At 38.9% G+C, this 22,866-nt stretch overlaps 1 protein-coding gene across 1 annotated transcript in view; it reads right to left on the bottom strand.

Moving 5' to 3' along the window:
- Positions 1-285: 285 nt before the first annotated feature.
- slx4ip (SLX4 interacting protein) overlaps positions 286-22,866 on the bottom strand; it is a 42,680-nt gene continuing 20,099 nt past the window's right edge. The window contains exons 5-8 of the mRNA XM_056255012.1: positions 16,203-16,280; positions 14,991-15,079; positions 1,763-1,860; positions 286-1,696 (exon numbers count right to left, since the gene is read on the bottom strand). Coding sequence (XP_056110987.1) covers positions 1,174-1,696; positions 1,763-1,860; positions 14,991-15,079; positions 16,203-16,280 — 788 coding nt within the window. The 3' untranslated portion in view covers positions 286-1,173. The remainder of the gene's footprint in view (positions 1,697-1,762; positions 1,861-14,990; positions 15,080-16,202; positions 16,281-22,866) is intronic.

The following is a 22,866-nucleotide window of genomic DNA, read 5'->3' as shown; positions in this document are numbered from 1 at the left end:
CCCTCTGATGTACATCACAATACATAACATAATAAAATATCTGTTGCTACTTGTTACATCGCGACTTTAAGCTTAAATTTGCTCACTGTTAATCTCCAATGTTATGTCATTCTGAGGATTACATAATTCAACGTAAAAAAAATCCTAATTGTTTATCTATTAATGTTAAAGTAAAATATGAGTTAAAATTGCAAGGCAGTATAATAGATTGCATGAACAGTGATGATTTCAGTTTTTAGTATTTCTTGGACATTTAGTTCACAAGTATCTCAATAGGAACATTGTTTGATTAAGAATTTAATGATTCGAATAGCATCACAGAAATCAAAATATACAGTAAAATGACTTTAAAATGTGTTCTAACTCTAAACCAGAAGCATTTTGACTGTAATGTTATGGCATTATAACAGCACAATGTTTGTATATTCTGATACAATTTGTATGACACAAATCTATTATACTAAAGGCATAAACATCAAGTGATTTGTAAGCATGAGAATGCGACTCGAATTTATGTCCATACATATATTTATCCTGCCATCACGCACTACATCAATGTCGACTGCACCCCCGATTAGCCAAATTTCGGCCACGAGCTGCACTACAGCGTTCCATAACGTTGTCAGTCATCCCACAGCAGACTTTTAGCTGTTATGAAAAGCAATAACACATTTACAAATAATAACCGCAGGGAGACGGCAGTCGGCTCCAACGGTGAAAACCCCTGATCGCTTAAGGAGCGTGGTGTATGTGAAAACACAGCGAAATCAATCATGTGCTCAGCTGAAGCTGGAAGAGTGGAGATTTCAGACGGATGGAGCCAGAGATTTGGGCTTGAAGCCACAGTGTGCTCGGAGGCTCCCGTTAGTCTGAAATACAAATCTTACGCAGAAAACGCAAACTACAACGCGTAACCAAAAGCAAAGTTATTGTTTGCATGAGTCGCTTTTAAGCTGTTACTAATGAAGCCAAATATTTGAGAGGTTCCTGGTAATCTAATATAAGCTATTGAGTTTTTTTACTTTGAAGGCAAAAGGGAAATACTGTAAAGACTGTGTGTGGTGAACTCTTGTGCAACCGCCGCTGACAGACAGCATTACGGTAGAAGTGTGTACTGTAACATCCATCGTGGTGGCGTCAGATATCCTCTCTCGTTCTATGCCGCTGCGCCCCTCAGGACTTCTTGAGCCGGCGTAATCGGGATGTTCTGGGCTCGCCCCCCTTCCTTCCCTCTCTGGCGGCCAATCTGGAACTAATAGAAGAGCCAGAGGATACGGGCTTGACGGATAGGCCTCTCAGACTTGTGGCCAGCCCGCTTTGGTTAGTCTGTGAAATCTCAGGCTGGGGACTGCAAACGTCTCGAGAGAGCTTGTTGGAATCGCTCAATGCTGCAGGGTCTCCAAGACGCAATCTTTTTGGCTTTTGGCGGTCAACATCCTCTCCTGAGCCGCTTGGGGTTCGTGGTCGTCTCTTCGGACCGGTAGCATCAAGATGCGGTTCAGTTGCCTCTTTATCGTTACTTAATTTAGACGACAACACAACTTTCCCTTCCTCCAATGACTCATCAGTGAACAATACCAGGACAGGATGACACGTTTCGGAAGAACCCTTTTGTGCTTCATCCACTTGCAATTGGTCTGATCTGGACTCTTGGTTATCTTGGCGTTGTCGGGGTTGGACGTTAGCCTGCCTGGCACTGGAAGAATGAGGATATCTTAAATGAAGATAAGGATAGATCATCACAAGCTATATAAGAACTTACATCTTCTGAAGGACAGCTCTTTTTGTTGCGGTGGAGTTGGGTAATGGATCTATGGTGTCGCCAGAGCTAGAAAAATACTTCGATCGGCTTTGTTCACTCTGTTCAGACAAAAAAAAAAAAACAGAGAGAGATTAATTAAATTCAAGATGGCGGACAAAAAAAGAGAATTGTTGATTATAAATCAGCTTATATCCAGTCATTTATTGTTTAGTTTCAGTTAGAATGCTGTCTGAGCTACTCTCTCAACACTTGACAGAAACTATGAAGTACATTGTTTACTTCTTGTTTTTCCATTGCACTGACATGAATGAACTATTTGGATATTTGGTGTAGCCATGGGAACGAATCCATGAAATTTTTTGTTTTGATCGCCATACCCAAGAGACCAAGCAAAAAGCTTGTGTTCAACTGCCAGAATTCAGAGAAAGCTCTCTTTTTTCCTTTTCTCTGGCTCAAATGTCTGATCATGTTCAGCAAAATATAAAAATGTGTGTGGCTGTGCGTTTAAGGGAAACAAACTTGTACATGTTGTATATTATATTTGTGTTAATATTAAGCATGTCAAAACAAGTACCAATATGGTTAAATGTGTATACACAGACAAATATGTATATATACTTATACCGATTTGAGACTTTATCTGAAGTCAAGACATCATAATTAGACACGTTGAGCTAAACATAAATTTTTAAATAACTAAATCAAATTTAATTTCCAGAATAATATTCCCATTGTCTTTGGTGTGTGGGTGTGTGTTTATCAGGACCTGGCTTGACCACCTGAATAGTTTAAACACTTTGAAGTCCTTGTTTTAGTACTAGCCATGCTTAACTAGGCAGCTCTGAGAAGAATAAAGAGACGAGGCAGCTTATTGAATCCCACCAACATACACCTTCAACAGTCCTAATGAAGCTCTATCAACAGAACAATCCTTGACTGAGCAAGAACAGAGCGGGTGTTTGTGGCCGCCGTCTTTAGGGGCACAGGATCATTGAACTGCGATTAACCAACACAAAACAATCATTCCAGTCCAAACTGATTGGATTTCATAAAAGTGTAGGTTTACCAACCAGCCTCTGAACAGGTTCAAGATATATAGGCTATTAGTTCTATTTTAGGAGCAAACGGCCAGATAAGCACAAGGTCCGTCAAGTCATTAGAGCGAAATGTGGAAATTGCAGAGGGATGCGTTTCATATGAAGTGCAGACGCTGGCCTAAAGAAGGGGCCTCTATATACCCATATATAATGCCTTGTTTTATAAAGAGGGTTGGTGTGGCCTAGTGGATAATGGTATGGAATGGTAACCAAAAGGTTGTAGGTTTGAACCCTATAGTGCATGCAATGGTGAAGTCAACAGTACAATACAATCAAAAAGAAAGCATCAAAGATAAATGAAAACAGGGACGACAGACTGACTTGTTATCATATTGCTCGTCTTTGAGCCGAGGCGTAGTGAGCAAGTCATGCTGAATAAGTTTTGAAACACACAAGGAAGGTCCACCTACTGCATGCTGCAGCATGTGATTGTGGTGCAACCTCAATCATGTGCTTTTTTGTTTAATATAATGAAGACAAAATATTACAAAATCTCACAAGATAAGTTCTTGGTGCAAGCTAAATCTTAATTTACAGTATTTGTATTGCTGTATCTCAAACAGTATAGTATGGTGCTAGCAACCAATAGGTTCGCAAAAAAAAAATTTGCGATTTGGTTCACGCATTTCCACTTTTTTTCACGCGTCTTCTAATTGAATAAAACATTTATCCACCTCAAGCGAGTGTATATATTTTTTGTGCATTTTGCACATTTGCATCAGTATTTGCAATAAAAAAGTATTTGCATCGTTTAAATCAGCATTTTTAATGTGACATTCTAAAATTCACACTTAGAGACAGCGATATGACCAAAATATATCACAATAAGAGTCATTTCATTTCAAAATTATGATATCATTATGTTGTTATTTTTGTTAGAAATAAGGTACTTACAATGGCAAAAACAATGGCAGCACGCAAGTACAGAATCAAGTTCTCTTTCGTGCACTTCATCTCTTCAAACTTTAAACTGGCACATGCACAGGATACATTTTTGTGATAATGCAACACTGCAACCTGACATGAGCATAATTGCCAAAAGCCAAAAACAACGTGCACTTACCAAATTTAGTTCTCTTTTGTGTCTTATCAGGCTTAAACTATTTAAAATCGCTTGGAACATAAAACAAGTGCCCCTATTATGCTTTTTCAGATATTACATTTAATGCAGTGTGTAATATAGCTGTTTGTGAATGTAAAAGGTCTGCAAAGTTTGCCAAAATGTGTCATCAGTAATTCCAGTCTTACTTTCGTAACTTACATACGTAACGATGTAACTAATTTGCATAATGCCTACGGTCTTCATTGGCTGCAAACAAACAACATCTACTTTGGCCCGTTCTCAAACACTGAAACACTGGTTCGTGTTGTGTCCATTTTGAGAAGATCTGGCCAATTAGACCTCCAAAACAAAATTAGGAACCTTTAAAATAGCACATTAGGGGCCAGTGTTGGAAAAGTTACTTTGAAAATGTAATAGGCTACATATTACAAGTTATCCTATTTAAATAGTAATAAGTACGGTACTGTAACCATTACTTTTCTAAATCTCTAACGAATGTTTTCAACTGTTAATCATTTTCAAACATTTAAACCAGGCAGGGTAAACCTTACAGTATACTCGACACTGAATACTGTCAGACTTTCAAAATCCTTCATCACATGAATTAAGATTATAATAATTTAATTTACTTTTTTCTTTGAGATCATTCTGCGGTCAAATACAGATTTCTGGATGAAATGAAATTTTTACATTTCCAGCACTTCAGGCAGGTTGTATACAAAAGCTTTCAGAGGCAATGTGGATTGATGTAATTGGCAGAATTGGTGCGCTGCAAATTCAAACAAAAGAGCCAATCAAAGGCATCAGAAGAGCATCGCTTTACTAAACAGCCTTTAAATGGCAGAAGGCATCGCGCACATCAAAAACAGGCGAAGCAATAAATTATTATTATTCAACAGATCCTAGCTTTTTACAGAAAATATTCAGATGTAACCCACTTTGTAATCGTTAAACATTTTCATAAGTAATTAATTTAATTACTCATTTTTTCACAGTAACTGTAACGGATTACAGTTACATTTATTTAGTAATTAAATTACGTAACTCTGTTACATGTAACTATTTACTCCTCAACACTGATAGGGGCACTTTAAACTGGAAAATAAAAATTGCACTCTCACGTGAGCGTAACCGTGATAGAGACATTAATACAACAATTATACCGGTTGTCAAGTTTCTACCGGCTCATCATGTCTAGTGGTGTATCACCCACCCCTAAAATGGAATGGAAACCCAGCCACAGACCGAAAGGCCCAACTCAGTTAAAGCTCTGTTCCAACACGCTGTTTGAAAGAAACAGGCTCAGCAGGATTGCACATTGCTGCTTGACTCTAAATGGGCTGATCAATAGCTAGTAGGAAGGTTCATTTTAAGGTGCAGGGAAGGGTAATGCATGTGAAGATCTGAGAACACAAAGTCTATCAGAGCCCTAGAGATTCTCTGCAGTGTGTGTTCACTGTTCACCCACAGAGACAAGTATTCATAGGAAATCATGTTGTAACATGGGCCACTAATGTTTAAAAACAATTCATTTCCAAAGTCAGAGCGATCAAGCTGCGGTCCATGAACACTGTCTGTCGAACTCTCTTACACACATACAGAAACTCCCCCCCATTTACCACGTCCTTCAGCCCACTGCAACCAAGACTGGATGGTTTTTAGGGGGATATCCAGACACACAAGCGCACAGAAACACACCCATACTCACTAACGATAAGTCCACTGAAAATAAACACACCCAGTGAGCGTGAACGGTAACAGCGGACACACACGCTTGACAAAAACATGGAGGACAGGGGAGGAAGAACATTTGAATTTCAATGCCTTCATATGCATTTTACAAACCTTTGGAAAATAGATGAAAGAGACAACAACAATGGAGCAGTGTTTCTTTCCCTGAGAAACACCCAAGGAGCAACTCTCTCATGTACTCCGCTGGCCTTCAAAGAACAGGGGAAAGTGAAAGAGCGATAAGAAAAGAAATTTTGGTCAGAAAGTTAGTGGAGTGATTTGTTAGCTGAATAAGGAACTAAGAGCAGTCAATGTGTCTATGGAAACAAGGAATATAGTATCTACGAAAAAAGTGCAGAAATTTAATGCAGTTTCACTACCGTTCAAAAGTGTGGGGTTATGCAATAATTATATATTATATGCTATACAATAATTAATGTAAAATGTAAAAATGTGACAAGAAATGTATAATATTAAAAAAATATTATTTAAAAAATATATATTCTTTTGTTCTTTTTATCTTTATATTCATCAAAGAATCCTAAAAAATGATTGTTACATTTTTTTAATATTTTTTAATTAAAATATGTATTAGACCTGCCTGAGGAAAGTCTGTTGTCCGAAATGTTGCATATTAAAGCCATTAAGTGATTCAGCAAGTTTGAGATGTGTGCAAGATTGTTTCATTTTTTTTTTTTTTTTTTTTTGGTTAACATTGATTCATTACTTTTAGTTAACAAAATGTTACTTGAGCACCAAATCAGCATATTAGAAAAATGTCTGGATCATGTGATGCTAAAGACTGGAGTAATGATGCTGAAAATTCAGCTTTGCCATCACAGGAATAAATTACATTTCAAAATATATTAAAATAGAAAACGTTTCTTTTAAATTAAATATTTACATGAAATATTTTCTCATAAATTATTTTCGGGGCACAGTGTCATGACCTCTACAGTTACAAAAGCCATGACCATTGCATATAAACACTTAGCTAAAAGTGAAACAAATTCAAGCAGAATCCAGTAAGGAGGACTGCAGCCCACATACACTTGATATAAACACTTAAAAATAGCATCTATTTGTCTTTACACTAAATGATTGTTGAAAATGTAAGCTAAAGTGTCTTCTATCAACGACAAGTCATTTTTTAAAAGGAAATGAGTCAGTCTTCACAAACTCATTCACCCTTCACATTTCCATAAGCTCAATCATACTGTACATAATCAACCATGAAATGAGGTTGAGTTGATGCTATAAGTGCTGGCACGCTTAGAGGACACTCTTACAATGACTCATCTGTACTAGTAAACAAACAAATATGTACCACTATTCACGTGATCTGGACTCATTAGCCGTCACCGTTACACAAGCACTTGAAGGCCCGCAATGCGGGTAGTGGAAGTGCAGTTACGGATCAGGACAAAGATCAGTCAAGTAGAGGTGATCCGTGAACTGATTTGCCAGTGACTATAATGCCCTTGAGCAAAGCACTTAACTTAAGGTATCTCTCAGAGGATTGTCCCAACAAGTGTACCGTAGTCACCATGAGTAAATGTCCGGTCACACTAGACTGTGTCTCATTCACTTCCATTCATACCTGTACGAATGCAGGAGAGTGGGAAGGCAAGCATAAACATACACTAAAAAATGCTGGGTCTTTTTTTTTTTTTACCAAATGTCAGGTTCAGCCTGCGGGGTCATTTTATTGGGTTGTTTTTAATATTTTACCCAGGTGCTAGGTAGTTTTTGTGCAACTCCATTTTTACTGTCATTTCTACATTCAAATGATGAACCACCTCACATACCTACTGTACCCAGTGCTGGGTCAATGTAACCCAATGTTGGGTAGTCTGTGCCAAACCGGTTAAAACTTGACAAATTTGTCAATGGTCATTTTGTGTTCTGTCCTGAGAGAAAACATCCTGAGGGGAAACGTCCTGAATTAAATTAAGGGTTGTATTACATTGTATTCCAATACAATTATTACTGTACTTAAGATCTGTAGTCTCACATTTGACCTTTTTTGTTTACATGTACATCGCAGCTAACGTCTGCTTGGAACTTTACAAAGCATACACCGGATCTACACTTACAGCCACCATGGAAGTGTCACCTCCCACCAAACGAATGGTGTGGCCAGGGCTCAGGCATGACCCAGCATCGCTGTCATATGAATATTAGTAAAAGTTTGAATTTGAATATTAAAATGTCATTTAATGAGCAGCCTACTGATACCAGTTTTCTTCCCACAGATTCCTCTTGGCTGCTCTTATTGCCCCTGCCACATCCTAAAATGTTTACTAAATGTTTTTTGAGTATTTTATGATTGTAAAAGACTGACGGAATGAATTTGCTTGTTGTAATAAGCATTTGAATCCTTAATATTGTTATTATATAGGCCTAGTTTTATTTCTTAAAGCAGTAAGGCATTGGAGTTAAAAGTATTTTTATATTATTTATGAATATAATTTTTGATAATTCATATAATTGTAATTTATAATAATTATAATACATGTATAATAATAATAAAAAAATATAATATTAATTTATATATAAAAAAAAAATATATATATATATATATATATATATATATATATACTCTATATATATATAATTAAATTTTTTTTGGTGGAAATAGTGACAGCTGAAGGATTTGTCGTGCCTCACAACACTGTCCATGACTATATTTACAATATGGCAGAGTCTTTTGTACCTTCAATAGCCAAGAGATCCATCTATTATGAATAATGTGCTCTGATCATTTAGAACATTTATGTTTGGGGAGGCTAAAGCAAACCACAGCAGCACCCTCACCCTTTTTTTACCATCATGGAAAGTCTGAACATAGTCATCATTGCGTAACATTGCTGTCATCACCAAGATGATGCCTTTGAGGAGACTTGAGTCTAATGTGACTCAGGCTTGCTTACTTGGAAGCTTTGTTTCAGTTGGTTGTTTGAACTAAATTCCTTGTCACCACAGCAAGAACAATGCAAACAAACATGAAGAAATAGAGAGAATCAAGAGCTTAGACACCCTCACATACCTCAATGCCCATCACCCTATACAATGAACTTGAGGAAAAGCATTTGCCTATTCGATAAATACAATTCAGAACAACCTTTTATTTCTCTTAGTGATAAAATACACGAATGGTGTATGTCTTCTCTAAGTACCTGTCAAAAACAACATCTAAACCAGAGCACTTACATGAAGAGTCTCTATAAACCATAACTACTCCAGAAATCCACCTCGTTTCTGTGGATACAAACCAGATTAGGTGACAATGAGTTTGGCCAAGAAGCCCTGAATGACAGTGTTGTGTGGCTTGCTTTTGGAAACCGTGAGAAATTGAGATAGGAGAGGAACAAAGAAAGGATAAAGTTATGTCCATAAACACTGTGGCTCTCCCCAAAGGGAGAGGAGGCTGTAAAAACACATCTGCCCTGAGCTTTGATCCGCCGCTTCATTACAAGGCTGCTATCTGCACCGTTCTTCCAGCATACATCCAGAAGTACAGATGGGGCACCATCAAAATACTAAACTAACTTTCTTCTGTGGATCACAAAAAAAAAAAAGATACTTTTAGTCAATGGGTTCCAAACAATACTGTACAGCATGGGTGGCCAACTTCGGTCCTGGAGAGCCACAGTCGTGTAGAGTTTTGCTCCAACCCTAATCAAACACACCTGAACAAGCTAATCAAGGTGTCACACTTGCTAAGCATGGTAAGCGAATGAGCACGGAGAAGAAGAAGAATATGACAGACTTTATTTAACAGAAGACTTCACAAAACCAAATTCAGTGTAGTATTAACGAGAACTGCCCACAAGAACTAAGGGGGCTTTTACACTGGGCTCGTTTGCTGCGATCCGAGCCTGAGCGCGTTTGTTCCCGGCGTCCCCGGCAGCGTTGGTCTGGTTTCACACTCAACTTGATTCTATCGAACCCTGGTGCGTTTGCGTGCATATTACGCCATCGCAAACGTGCACGGCGCATGATAGAAAACAGAACGCGGGTCAGTATTGTGTTTTTTATTAATTCGCTGCTATTATGCGCAGTTGAGTGAACAATACAGGTTTACTGTGCGTGTGTCACATAAGGTGGCCTTCTGCTGCTTGCAAACGGCCTCTTTTGAGGAGACAGAGGATTTCCAAATTTGGTGCCCTGATTTCACGCGCAATGCACGAATACACTGCAGACTCACTCTCGCTCGTATCCAAGGTAAATCATCAACACTATCATCCCTTACAAGTGTTTTATTTAACTGAATACATCACAATAAGCTAAAACGCATGCGCAGGTCACTTTACTTCCTGAACAAGTGCGCACCCGAGTCCGTGCTGTTTTCACATTCACGCGAACCGCGGCACGGTTCGGGAGCAACCAAACTCAGACCACCTCCTCCAGGTAGTCTCGGGTTCGGTACCCCAGTGCGCACCCGGGTCCCATGACAGCGTTTACAATAGCGATTTTTCATGCGAACCGTTCCCTGTTCCGAACTAAACTGCCAGTGTGAAAGCCCCCTAAAACAGTCAGAATATATACTGAGAGAACACAAAGATGATTTAATAAACACAGGTGATACCAACGAGGGAACTAATGAGTAACTAGAGTAACAAACTAGAAAGCAATGAGTAGCCTAGGGGACAAAAAAGTGGCAGGAAACTAAGAACAAAGGAGACATGTGACTGAAGATAAACAAACTAAGAGTCCATGAGGGTGAAACTAAGCATAATCGTGACAGTACACCCCCTCCAGGAAGGCGTGACCTCGTGCCGTAACAGATGAGATGAGCGAGGGAGGGGGCTTTGGAGGTGAACGAGGAGCAGGTGAAGGGCTGGGAGTAGGGCAGGCAGCAAATAGCAGGGAATAGTAGATGTAGGTAGCAACCAGTGGATGGCCTTGATCAGGGGCGAACGGATGGAGACCCAGGCCACAGCCAGGACTGTGTCCATGGCGGCGTCACTAGAGGGAGGAGCCATGGTGTCTCGACGCCACCCTGGGGACGACTGGAGGCAACGATGGAGGTGGAGCCCACCACGCAGATGGAGAGCCAAGGCAGTGGAGAGACACAGAAGACCTAGGCGGCCGCGGCTTAGCCGCGACGGATCCCCCGAGATGGACGGCAGAGGTGAAGCTGGAGCAACTGAGGGCAGAGGTCGAGCCTGAGGGAGGGTGGAGCTAGCCGAAGCCGAAGGGGTGTAAAGCCGGAGAGCAGCGAATGCGTGACGATGTCCAACCCAAGTGGAGCCGATGGTCTGAGGGAGCCCAGCAAGGCCGAATGGCTGACTCACTTTCAGTGGCGGGAGGGTGGGTGGGGCACACTTCCATTCCCTCGTACTCCACGGCAATGGATGGTGCAGCCGGCTCACACACCTGGTCAGACGGGGTCCCCTCAGGCTCTGATGTGACATGGTGTGAAGAGTTACTAGAAAGCTACAGAAAGGTGAGTTTTTATCAGTGTGCAACTGGTAAAACTCTGCATGAATGTGGCTCTCCAGGACCGACGTTGGCCACCCATGCTGAACACCATGGATTTTATTGTAAAGACAAAAAAAGATTAGACATTTTTCAAAATATCTTATATACAAAATATCTATATATATATATAAAATAAAATATATATATATATATATATATATATATATATATATATATATATATATATCCAGCAAGGATGCTTTAAATAGATCAAAACTGACATTTGTAACAAAAGACTTCTATTTCAAGTAAATGCTGTTGATTTGTATTTTCTATCCCTCGAAGAATCCTGAAAAATTGATCAGTTTCTATTTAAACATTAAGCAAGACACCTGTTTTCAACATTGATAATAATAAGAAATGTTTCTTGAGCACCAAATCAGCTTATTAGACTGGAAATTCAGCTTTGCAATAATAGGAATAAATTACATTTTAAAAGAGAATAGAATAGAAAAGAGTTATTTTAACTGTGATAATGTTTCACAATATTATATTTTTATTGTATTTTTGGTCAGGCTTGGTGAGGGTAAGAGACTTAATAAAGAAATAAATCTTTCAAAAAATCTTACAGAGCCTATTTTTTTAAAAGGTGGTGTATAGTACAATATGTGTGAACAAATACATACTCAATTTAAGCTAGACACCTTCTCAAGGTGTTTCAGACAGTACATTAAAAGGTAAAGGAAGATATGTCTGCCGTCTCAGTTGTGATGACATGATGCAGTGCTGACTGTGCACCCGCAACGCTTTTTTGCTACGCAACAATGAAGGATCCTTCCCGCTTGACCAACATCAGACCACAGCACAGGATGTGAATCACTCAAGGAACCGTTAATCTTGCTTTGACAGAGGATACAAGTCACCTTCCAGTTCATGAAACACCCCTTCCAGGGTTTGAACCGGTGACTTTCCAAATAGTACCAAAAATCTTTTTCACGCTCTCTCTTGCTGCAAGAAACCACGTGTTACATCACCGCTCGTTCTTAAAGCCTAACCTAATGACCTCTGGATAGGTGTTATGGCAGCTCTGAGCGGCTGATATAAACTTTGTTTTGCAAACTGAGCACTAAATCAAATGGAAGGACCACAGACAAATTCCTAAACTGCCTCAAAACATGTGGCGTCATTCAGACTCTCACTGTCAAGCTCTGCGGTGAGAGAAACTCACCATAAACATATGACAACACTGGAAGAACAAATTCACTGAGCCATTATCATTTTCAAATAGAAATTCTCCTTCGCATGTGACTCATACAGCCGAGCTGCATTTCTTATTAAGATTATTTAGATTCTTATTAAGACATAACTTTCCTGGCTAACTTCAAGCTAAAAAGAGAAAGAAAGAAACTGTATGAAAAGGCTCCCACTGACAAATTAGAGTGGAGCAACTGAAATAATTGTTTTGTCATGAGAGAAACTCCAACTCACTCTCCTGATGCCTCTTTCCTCCAATCTGCCAAATAGCAAGAGCACTACCGCAAGCTCCTGCTAACCCTTCCTCGCAGCATATACAAGCACAGAGAACCACATCCTGAGGAGGGGAATGCAAAAACAAGGGCCCTTGCTTCCATGAACTGGAAAAGCGGTTACACAATGTGAACTTTTCACTGTCGAACTGGATAACTTCACTCGAATTATTACAATTCATGCTTTTATTGAAAGCCAAAGCAACGCAGGAAAAAATGTCTAAAAAGAAAAGGTCTCAAAGAAAAACAACGGCAAATGATTCAACTCAAAAAAGTACCGACATTAATGGCAGGATAGATGGGAGACTGTCTTCGTCCTTGATGTCCACCCAAGGTGGGCGGCTCAGTGCAGATTTCCCAGGATTCTATTGGGAGATGGAGTAGAATCAACCAAGAGTCTCAGAGGGAAGAAGTGGACATGAAAAGATTTGAAGAAGATCTGATTGGGGCGAAGATGATGACAGATGATTACTCGGGACACACAGCAGGAAGTCCAACAAAGACACTTTCACTTAGACATTTGTGGCTCCGGAGATCCTAATGCTGAGTATCCTGTTAAACCAAATCATACCCACACACAACTGTTGCCATAAAAGTGGGTGAGTAAGAGGGCATGTGTGTGAGCCAAGCAAAACTGTGGTCTTGTTGCCGTGGCAAAATACATAGTGTACCAGTGATGCAACTTATGATTTCAGAATGCGAATCCTGGATTCAATTTTCTACTGCAGCTTGAAGATGAATAACTCGATAACATCTAGGGATGTATAAAACTACATATTTTCAATCAACTCATCAGTGCATTCCCTGAATGACCACTCAACAAATTGGTCTTAAAAGAATAATGGATGAACATTAAAGGGATATTTCACCCCAAAAAATAATAATATATATATTCATGTTGTTCCAAACCTGTATGACTGACTTTCTTCCGTTGAACATAGAGAGAAGATATTTTGAGAAATGTTTTTTGTCCTTACAATGGAAGTAAAGGTTAACCAGAACAGTTTGGTTACCAACATTCTTCAAAATATCTTCTTTTATGTTCCACAGAAGAAACTAAGTCATACAGGTTTGGAAAAACACGAGGGTAAGAAAATAATGATAACAATTTACAAATCATTTTTGGGTGAACTATACCTTTAAAGTGGAATGCCCTTTAAATAAGCCCAGTTTAATTAGGCTGATCTCAGCTTCACCTGACCAGATGTGTTTCTTAGAGGAATACCCAAAAGAAAGATGCATTCTTGTTTTCAAAACTAGCTAGATGAGGGCAACAGAATAAAACAGAAACTAGAGGTCATAAAACATGAGAAAACTAAACCTAAAATTGCTTCTTTTTTTATTAAACAGTGGTTTACTGAACAAATTGTGTCTCTGTCATCATTAAATAAATACAATTATAACTAAAAATTTCTTAAGGATAAAAAAAGTATATCTGCTAATGCTGTAGCCTAGCCTGGGTTTCCCCATACTGCCTTTGCGCAGCGCGATTTTATTCACGCTGCTAGGCAGCCTGGATACCATGGATGGACCCTTACTTGCGCATTATTTTACCTCCACCAGCATTTGTATATACACACACACACAGTTACAGAATTTCATATCAGGAGCGTTTTCTATAGATGGGTCAGAAATCTTGTGTTTTCAAAACAGTATTTTAATATATTTTTAGTACTTTGTACTTTAGTAAAATTACAACACAATTGCCAATATTTAAACAGCGTGTACATACTATTTTTCTTCACAAAGTTTACATTGTTCTTCAAATACACAGATGCCTTTAGATTTTAGAAAAGGGGGTTCTTGGCGTTGAAAAACACCTTGATATAAAACTGTCAATGTATGCGCTCAGTGGTCATATTTACATGCTGCACTCACTGGTGTGTAGAACCCAGAGCTCTATGTCTTAGGCCAAAGGCATTTAGTGGTCCACCTCAGAGAGCAGTATAGAGCCTCACCAATCAACCCTTTCCAACTACTCATTTGTCACTCCATAATAAGCGAGAGGGGAGAACAAAACACATAGGAGTTAACTACATCCAGAGTCCAGAACCCAATTAATGGCATTTGCAGAGAATGGGTTCAAGATTGGGAAGCACCATACATTAAAGACACATGTTATATATAATATGAAGAGCTGGAAAATAACTAGTCACCATCTCAGGCAAGCCCACAGACCGTGCACAGGATAAAATCAGTTTACCCCCTCAATAATAGTTAGACACTTTTGTTAACTTATAGTGTAGCCAACTATTTTTAAAAAGGGTCATTTTACTGTAGCTTAACTACATTTATTAAGTAAACTGTAGCTTGGCAAGCTAGTTACAAAGTAGCTTATCCAACACTGATTATAAACATTATTTCATAACATAAGCAGCTCTTACCACATCCAGGTTCAGATTTCCACTGGGAAGTGCAGAATTCTCTGGAGGACTGGCACACACTACAACACGCTCAGGAAACACACGCAACTCTGTGAAGGTCAAAAAAAATACTGATGGAGCTGCAGCTAAAGTGATGTGGAAACCATTTAGCAAAATATACAGTAAATTTTCTATGTGAAATGGGAAAGGGAGGTCAACATATGCATGATATTTATATTAAATTCTCACAGACATTTGAAGTAAAACAAAGATGACTAAGATGAATTTCCAGGAGCATCAACAGTATAAACTGACCTCAATGCCCTCTTCGTGGGAAATATTGAATACTGTTGAAAAAGCTTTATTTGTTGTTTTTAAGAAAATGGCAAAGTTGCCATAAAGTTGAATGTCAACACTTGGCGACTTCACGTCCCCATTGCCCCTCAGTCAATAAAGTTTCAAATATGTAATTCGATACAAGTAAAACAAACCACATTGTTTGATGTATTTTCCGGTTTATTTCCTTCAAACTTGGCCAAATTTAGCTTGAAAAATGAAGGCCAAGCAAATTGCTGGTCAGCTACATTTTCTTCTTTTTGTTTTTCCTCGATCACTTAAAATAACCTATAGTTTATTAGTCATATTAGTCTGTAATATGACTCCTACTTTGTTTGTATTTCTTTGAGTTAAACATAAATAATGCACAATGATGATTGTAACTTGCTTCACAGAGTCTGACATGCCATACTGTACCTCTAAAAATACAGTGAAACTTTAGACTAAACTTGTTTACTATGATAAGCAAACCACATTTTCCCTGTGAGCTGCTGTCAAGCCTGGCTCGGGTGGACTTGGCTTCAGTCTCAAATTTTTGAGCTCTGCCTCTATTAGGACGGAGTGCATTCGTCTCTTACTGTCTAGCCAGATAAAATGGGTGGTTTCTTCAAAGAAGTTTCTCTTAGATCTGTATAAATTTGAATTGAAACCACAAGTTCAGCACAAAACGTATTTTGAACCATTTTCTGAGTTGCCAGCTAAGTGAACATATTTCAGTCGACTTTTTCCAAAATAAAAACGATCCGGACAGTGACCTCCGACTGAGCCCGACAGCTGTATGAACTAATAACAACACAGGTGCTTCTGATATAATCATCTGTTTCATGAGGCAACTTAATGTGGAAAAAAATACTCAAATCAGTTTTCTTTAGTCTAGGAGGAGAGGAAATAAACTACCTCTGTAGTGCTGCCTGACAATGCATCTCAAGTTGACATGTCGTTTCATGAAGTGCACCGCCAGACGAACATTCCCACCTGCAAAAGAAAAAACATTTTATGGTCAAATCAGTTAAACATCAAAACACATTTAGAACAGGTAATATTGAAACAGCGAGGGTTTGACATGTTAAGCTAATCATGAAACAATCGCATTTGGGACTGCCCGTTTGTTTAAACAAATCCACGTTTACGCATGAGGAAACATATTTCTACGGAAAATTATTTAAATGCAAATCAGCATTGCATTAATGACAGTCTGTGACACGTCTACTGTACTGAACATGTACGTTATCAATTATATGTGGCCAATATGCAAAAAGGCCAGAACAAAGGCTTCAAATGTCTGCCAAATATGACACCACTCAAAGGCGGTTTAATGTCTGAAAAATACCAAAGCGTTTCAGCAAATGATAAAGAAGCCTCATCATAGTTCAGGCATGAATGTAAGCAGTGCCAGGGGCTTCTTGGTTTTTGAAATCAACTGTAATAACAAGACTGACTGAACGCTGAAACTATTTACAGCCTCTACTGGTGGGAGAGTTTTATGAATTCATCCTTCATTCCTTTGAGAACAGCATATAATGTGCCACTTTGCCTCCATAACCTGTATTTTAGACTGCAAACATCTCTAAACACTGGATGAGTGGCTGAAAATTAGCACTGAAGACTGTTATTTAATATTCTTACACAACTCTCTGAAATACTCAATTGTGATTGGTCTATCTCTGCATTCTGAGGTCAAATATTTTAGTATAATAACTGCTATGATGGATGAATAACACTGCTAGTTTTGTGCCTCTTGTGATGCATTCAGCGATCTCATTTTTCTCACATAATGAAAATAATTTAAAGTGGGATAATGTACAGTCAGCAGGTAATTACCACAAAATAAACCTCTTCATTATGATATAAGACCTGATCATTCTGTCAGCGTTTATTTTGCAAAGCTAAGATGACAAGTGACTAAAATAAGATTTATTATAATATTTTCTGTTTGCACAATTATGTTCACACAAAGGAAGAAGTGAATAAATAGGGTGTATACAAAGGCCAAATCAAACTGATGAATGACATCCTTCAAAAAGAATCAGAACAGAACAAGCATTCTGGATATTACCAAAAACTCTATTCAAAGCTCAAACACTTTTTTTAAAGGACATTTTCATTGTAGACCTTCTATTGTGGACTCAAGTTAGTTTGATGTCATTCAACTGGTCTGAAAGCAGTTTCTAATCTGAGAATATTATACACTATATTAACCGATTTACAGTCCAAATATGTAATTAAAGGACCACTATCGTCAAATATGATTGACAATTAGCATACAGTTAGGATTGGCGATATGGTTCTGTTACGGGCGAGAACTCCCTGCGCATCCATGCAGCCTAGCATGGGGATAAGAGCAGGGAGAGCAGCAATAACCCCCCCTAGGCTAAACAAAACAGAACCAACATAGTTTAACTCAATACACTAACTCAAGTTAGTTTGATGTCATTCAACTGGTCTGAAAGCAGTTTCTAATCTGAGAATATTATACACTATATTAACCGATTTACAGTCCAAATATGTAATTAAAGGACCACTATCGTCAAATATGATTGACAATTAGCATACAGTTAGGATTGGCGATATGGTTCTGTTACGTGCGAGAACTCCCTGCGCATCCATGCAGCCTAGCATGGGGATAAGAGCAGGGAGAGCAGCAATAACCCCCCCTAGGCTAAACAAAAGGATGGTAATAAGCTCCTGAGAAACGCGATAGCTGCTGATAATACTGAAGGACCTATATGTATACAGTGATAAGCGTCGTATTCCTATAGGTAGACGTGGATCAGCTGAGAATAAGCTGATGCAAGCTTGACTAATGTGACCTGCCAGAACTGGCGCTACGCTTGATGTAAATTAAATAATTTATTTAAATAAATTTATTTTATTCAAAAAATAAATACTTGATTTGCTCAGTCCGAACCATAGGTAATGATTAAATATATTAGATTGCATGTAAAGTAAATTAATTTAAAATTTATTTGAACTATTTACATTTTATTTTATTATTTTCATATTTGTATTTATTATATTATATACTGAGCACTTTTTTCATTACCTATCAAATTAAGTGAGATACTTTTATAACATTTTTTAGAGATACATTTTTAACTTAAACCTTCATTATATGAAACATTTAGTGATGTCAACATTATGTGTTCATTCACTTTTACAGTTGCTGGAGCAACCATACCCACTCACTGTTAACATGCCAAGAAAACAAGTTCACTCAACCCTCCTTTTGTTGGAGCAACGACACAACCATTCTGTTTTAATTTAAGAGACAGGAGGCAAAGGAAGAATCCAGCCTAGATCTGTTTGTCATTGTCCAAGGAATGCAAAATCCACTAGACGCGAAGACAGAGCACTGTTTCTTAATCTGGGAGGAATTTGACGTCAAGAGAGGGGGCCTGGTGAACACGCTAGCTATCTGTTGGTGCAGCTGTAAACAAGAAAACGGGAATCCATCAGCTCTCACTCTGTGCCCTGAATAGACCCCGCAGCCTCTTCGCCTGTCTGTGAGAGACTGCCATAGGCTGCCACAGGACCATAAAATACACACAAAATGGATCCGACAACTATCCTATGACCCCAAGTGCTTAAGCAAACCATACAGAAAAACAAACTCAACTCTAAAATAGCCTCACCGTGATCCCTCACATCGAGAGCATTTGTCTATCGTCAGAGTGCGTTGTTAGATGTGTTAAATTAGCAGAAATGCATTAGAGAAGACAGATTTACCAGCTGATGTCATTGCAGGCTCCACTAACAGATAGCTAGGTCCTCAAACAGGAGCTTGCTGTGCTTCTGCAGGTAATGATATGCAATTACAGTGTCTGCCAGCCACAAAACTGTCATCAGCACCCCCAGTATGTGATTGATGGATCTACCTCTTACTTTCTTCCACTTCACAAGTCTCCTCTCCAGTTATTCACAATACATTTTTCCTCCATCGGCAGTCAAAACTAACTGCACCGTAGAAACGACGGTACAATCTGTCACAGCAAAGAAAGAAGGTAGATTAGTAAAACTAGGTAAAACTTCCTCCACATACTTGCTTTGAAATAACTTCCATTCAAGTTACAAACATGATCATAAACACTGATTGAAACAACAAACAGAGCATTTAAACCCATTTAAACCCCAAACTCAGGTCACTGTATCCAAGATACAAACTAATTATCACAAATGTTATTTTATCCCACCTACAAGAATAATAGGCTATGGTAAGCATCTTGTGTGAAACCCCGGTGAGCCTGCCAAACTGGCTCCTAAAGTTGATATACATGTCAAGGTTTCAGGCGATTGGTGCTATTTTTCTTTTTTCTTTTTGCTTAAGGGAAGTGATACAAGACTAGTGGGAACAGCAACACCTACATTCACAGAACTGTTCATCTAAGCAATGCAGGTTAATATGACTAATAATATCAATCAGATGCTCCCTCGGGTGTTCCTCTCCATCTCAAAGAATTAAACCCGAGGAGGATTTCGATATCAGATATATATGCTTTTGAGATGGCTTGGACCTTAAAGCGCTTAAAGGAGAAAGGCAACACCGGCAGAGAGATCAAGATGGCACATGGAACCCTACGAAATTCAATGAGGGTGAGAAAAAAAAAAGTGTATGTGGACAGTATCAGTGTCTTATCTTTCCTGCTCCTAATCATTCAAGGATGCAACGAGCCGCCCAAAAAAGCTTGGGAGAGTTATGGGAAAATAAAACTCTTTGGTCATAACATAAGTCTCTTTGCTAAGCATCAAGAGCCTAGGGCATGTTCTTTCCCTTTTTAACTCTGGTGTTGATGGATAGAACAAACAACAAACTGATAATCTGCATATTTCAGGAGATTAAAAAAATGGGCATCTTTCCTGTGTGCTTCAAAACCTTCAGTCAAGTCTGTTTCATTCATGTCCATTCCAACTTAAATTGACCCATCCTCCCACCTCCTAACCAAATAGCATTTGTGTTTCTTCTTTTCCTTCACTTCAAACAGGCAATTCCCAGGACAAGGCCGACAGAGTACCACAAAAAGCCTCATTTTGAGATATCAGCTGTTGGTTGATAAAAACAAGTTCTTGGAGCTCCAACTCTTCTGGCCCAGGCCAGCATGCTAAATGTGAATCTCAGTGTCTTTTTGCAGATTAAGCACTTCTAAATCACCCCTTCTTTAAGAAAAGAAAATACTGGAGTTATCTAGATAAAGACTGATGTTTACAGCAGTGGTTCTCAACTGTCTTTGATTCAGGACCCAGATTTGTGGCGACTCAACACTTAATCAAGATTGCTTATCATGCAAAAGTAAACAAATGTGCCCATAAAATTAAGCTTACTAAAATTTACTTTCAGTAAATTTTCTTCTTGTAAAGAAAATAATATATTTTCTGAAGAAAAACAAAGAAAAGAAAACTTTTAAACTTTTAATGAAAAATGACCTTTATCACTAAATTAAAATTGAAAATGTTTCATGCAAGTAGCATGTGATGTGAGACGATTGAGATGCCCTCAGAGGAAAAGTGTTCCGACAATCACAACATCCATGCAAGGCTTCGCTGACACTAAGCCAAGGCAGAAATATATACAGTACATCAGTACACACGCATGCATGACCCCTCCTGGAGCTTTTACCACTTCCTGGGAAAACAATAGAGAGAACAAAAAGTCAACAAACCAGAAGAATGTAAAGAGGAATGTGAAATAAAATGGAAGAGTGGGGTGAGTGATCCCTTGTCTCCGACTAGAGCAATTCTTTCCATTGATTCAGAGTTCAAAGAAGAACACGAGCTATAAAAATCTCATCAGCTCTAAACAAATGGAGAGCACAGACAGCTCAACATGCGAAAGAATAATAATAATCTCTCAGCACCACAGTCTAGATCTTGACAAGCCAGAGAGGTTGTACAATCTAAACACGTCAAGCTCTAAAAACAGACAACATCAGATACGATTTCCGGTGGTAAAACCGGGTACGATCGGTGATATCTGAGCAAGCACATATAGCTACTGTGTGCAACGGATGATCTCGAAGCGATCTCACATACGTGAAAACCGGGGATGGCGGGTGGAGAGCGGGTGTCTAGGTGAACGAGTTGGAATTTGTAGAAATATTTTCCCTCACTCCTCACTTTGATGTGAATGATCACCCTCTAAGATCTTGTCCTTCGCTCTTACTGGGTCAGGGTGGGGCTCCCGGGCGATTGTGCATATGTGTGTGAGTGTTTCACGGGGGTCGCCACATGGAAGGGCCGAGCGGGGTTTTCCTGGAAGCACATCACACCCGGCTGCGTAACTGTAGCCTGGGTCGAGCGGTCGGTGTGTCTTATCACTCTGTTCAACGTCCACCTGAAACAATATTTGCACATGAGTGTTCAATTTAACATTTGGGTGACCCCTTCAGCATGGTTATGAAATGCTGCAATGTGGCCCAACAGGAGGATACAACACATGATCAAAAGGAGAACTGTAAAGATAAGCAAATGGACTAAATCGCCTCCAGAAACCTCCTTCTATAGTCTTCACAAATAATAAAAACCGAGACCAAAACCTTACATGGTGACCTTTTTCGACCAAAAGCCTATAAAAAACTTTAACATGACACAGCAAAATGAACAAGACCGTGATCAGTCACGTTCAAACAGAACATCCCACATCTTGTCTCAGCAGATGTTCCCTTTAATTTGAGCTCCTAACGCAACACTTAACTAATTGCCTCCACCTGCACTATAAACGTATATGACATCATCATTTCTGTGAAAACGGGTGAGAACATCTAATGATTAAACACCAGCACAGCATTCTTGAACGAAACTTTAAATACTAGAATGTCTCTCTAAGACGATATACTTTTGGCTGACATTTCTCTTATGCTCAACAAGGCTGCATTTACCCAATCAAATATACAATAATATCATTAAATATTATTAAAATGTAAAATGACAGTTTTATATTTAATACATGTAAATGTAATTTTTTCATGTGATGGCAAATTTGAATTAACAGCGGCCGTTATTCCAGTCTTCAGTGTCACATGATTCTTCAGAAACATTCCAATATGCTGATTTGTGTTTAAGTAAATTGCCTGACCTTCTCAGGGAAAACTAGTCCTGTCTGAACAGACAGCAATTAGAATGAATTATGGTTGTATAACCATTTTTATAAGTACAACTTACACAGCATATAGATATTTTGGTACAAACTATCCATAATGATATGCAGGTACGGTACAGTAAATACACGAATCTGAGACCCTTAAGGATGTCACAAGGGCAAACAGGGAAATGTGGTGTGAATGAGGGCAGACAAACACATTCCTCCTGTTTGATTCCAGCAGATTAACGACGTGGGGAAGGCTTCTGAAAACTTGACTTATGTGCTGTTCTGCAGCGCTGAAGGTTTTGAACCTGAGCTAGCCCTGTCATTGAAACCAGACCTCGTCATCCCTGTCTCCTAATAAATCTGTCCCGCTTGTGCGTGCATTAAAACTGACTCACCTGGACAGCGCACTGGTGCCTGCAAGGCCTTAATAACGAAATATGCCATTTAGTGGAAGAACGATCAAACTTCCTTTACCAGGCAAAT

The sequence above is a fragment of the Rhinichthys klamathensis genome, unplaced genomic scaffold, assembly GCF_029890125.1.
Source record: "Rhinichthys klamathensis goyatoka isolate OS25496 unplaced genomic scaffold, OSU_Roscu_1.1 h1tg000115l_1, whole genome shotgun sequence".
Taxonomy (NCBI): domain Eukaryota; kingdom Metazoa; phylum Chordata; class Actinopteri; order Cypriniformes; family Leuciscidae; genus Rhinichthys; species Rhinichthys klamathensis.
This window is presented reverse-complemented; position numbering and strand designations above follow the sequence as displayed.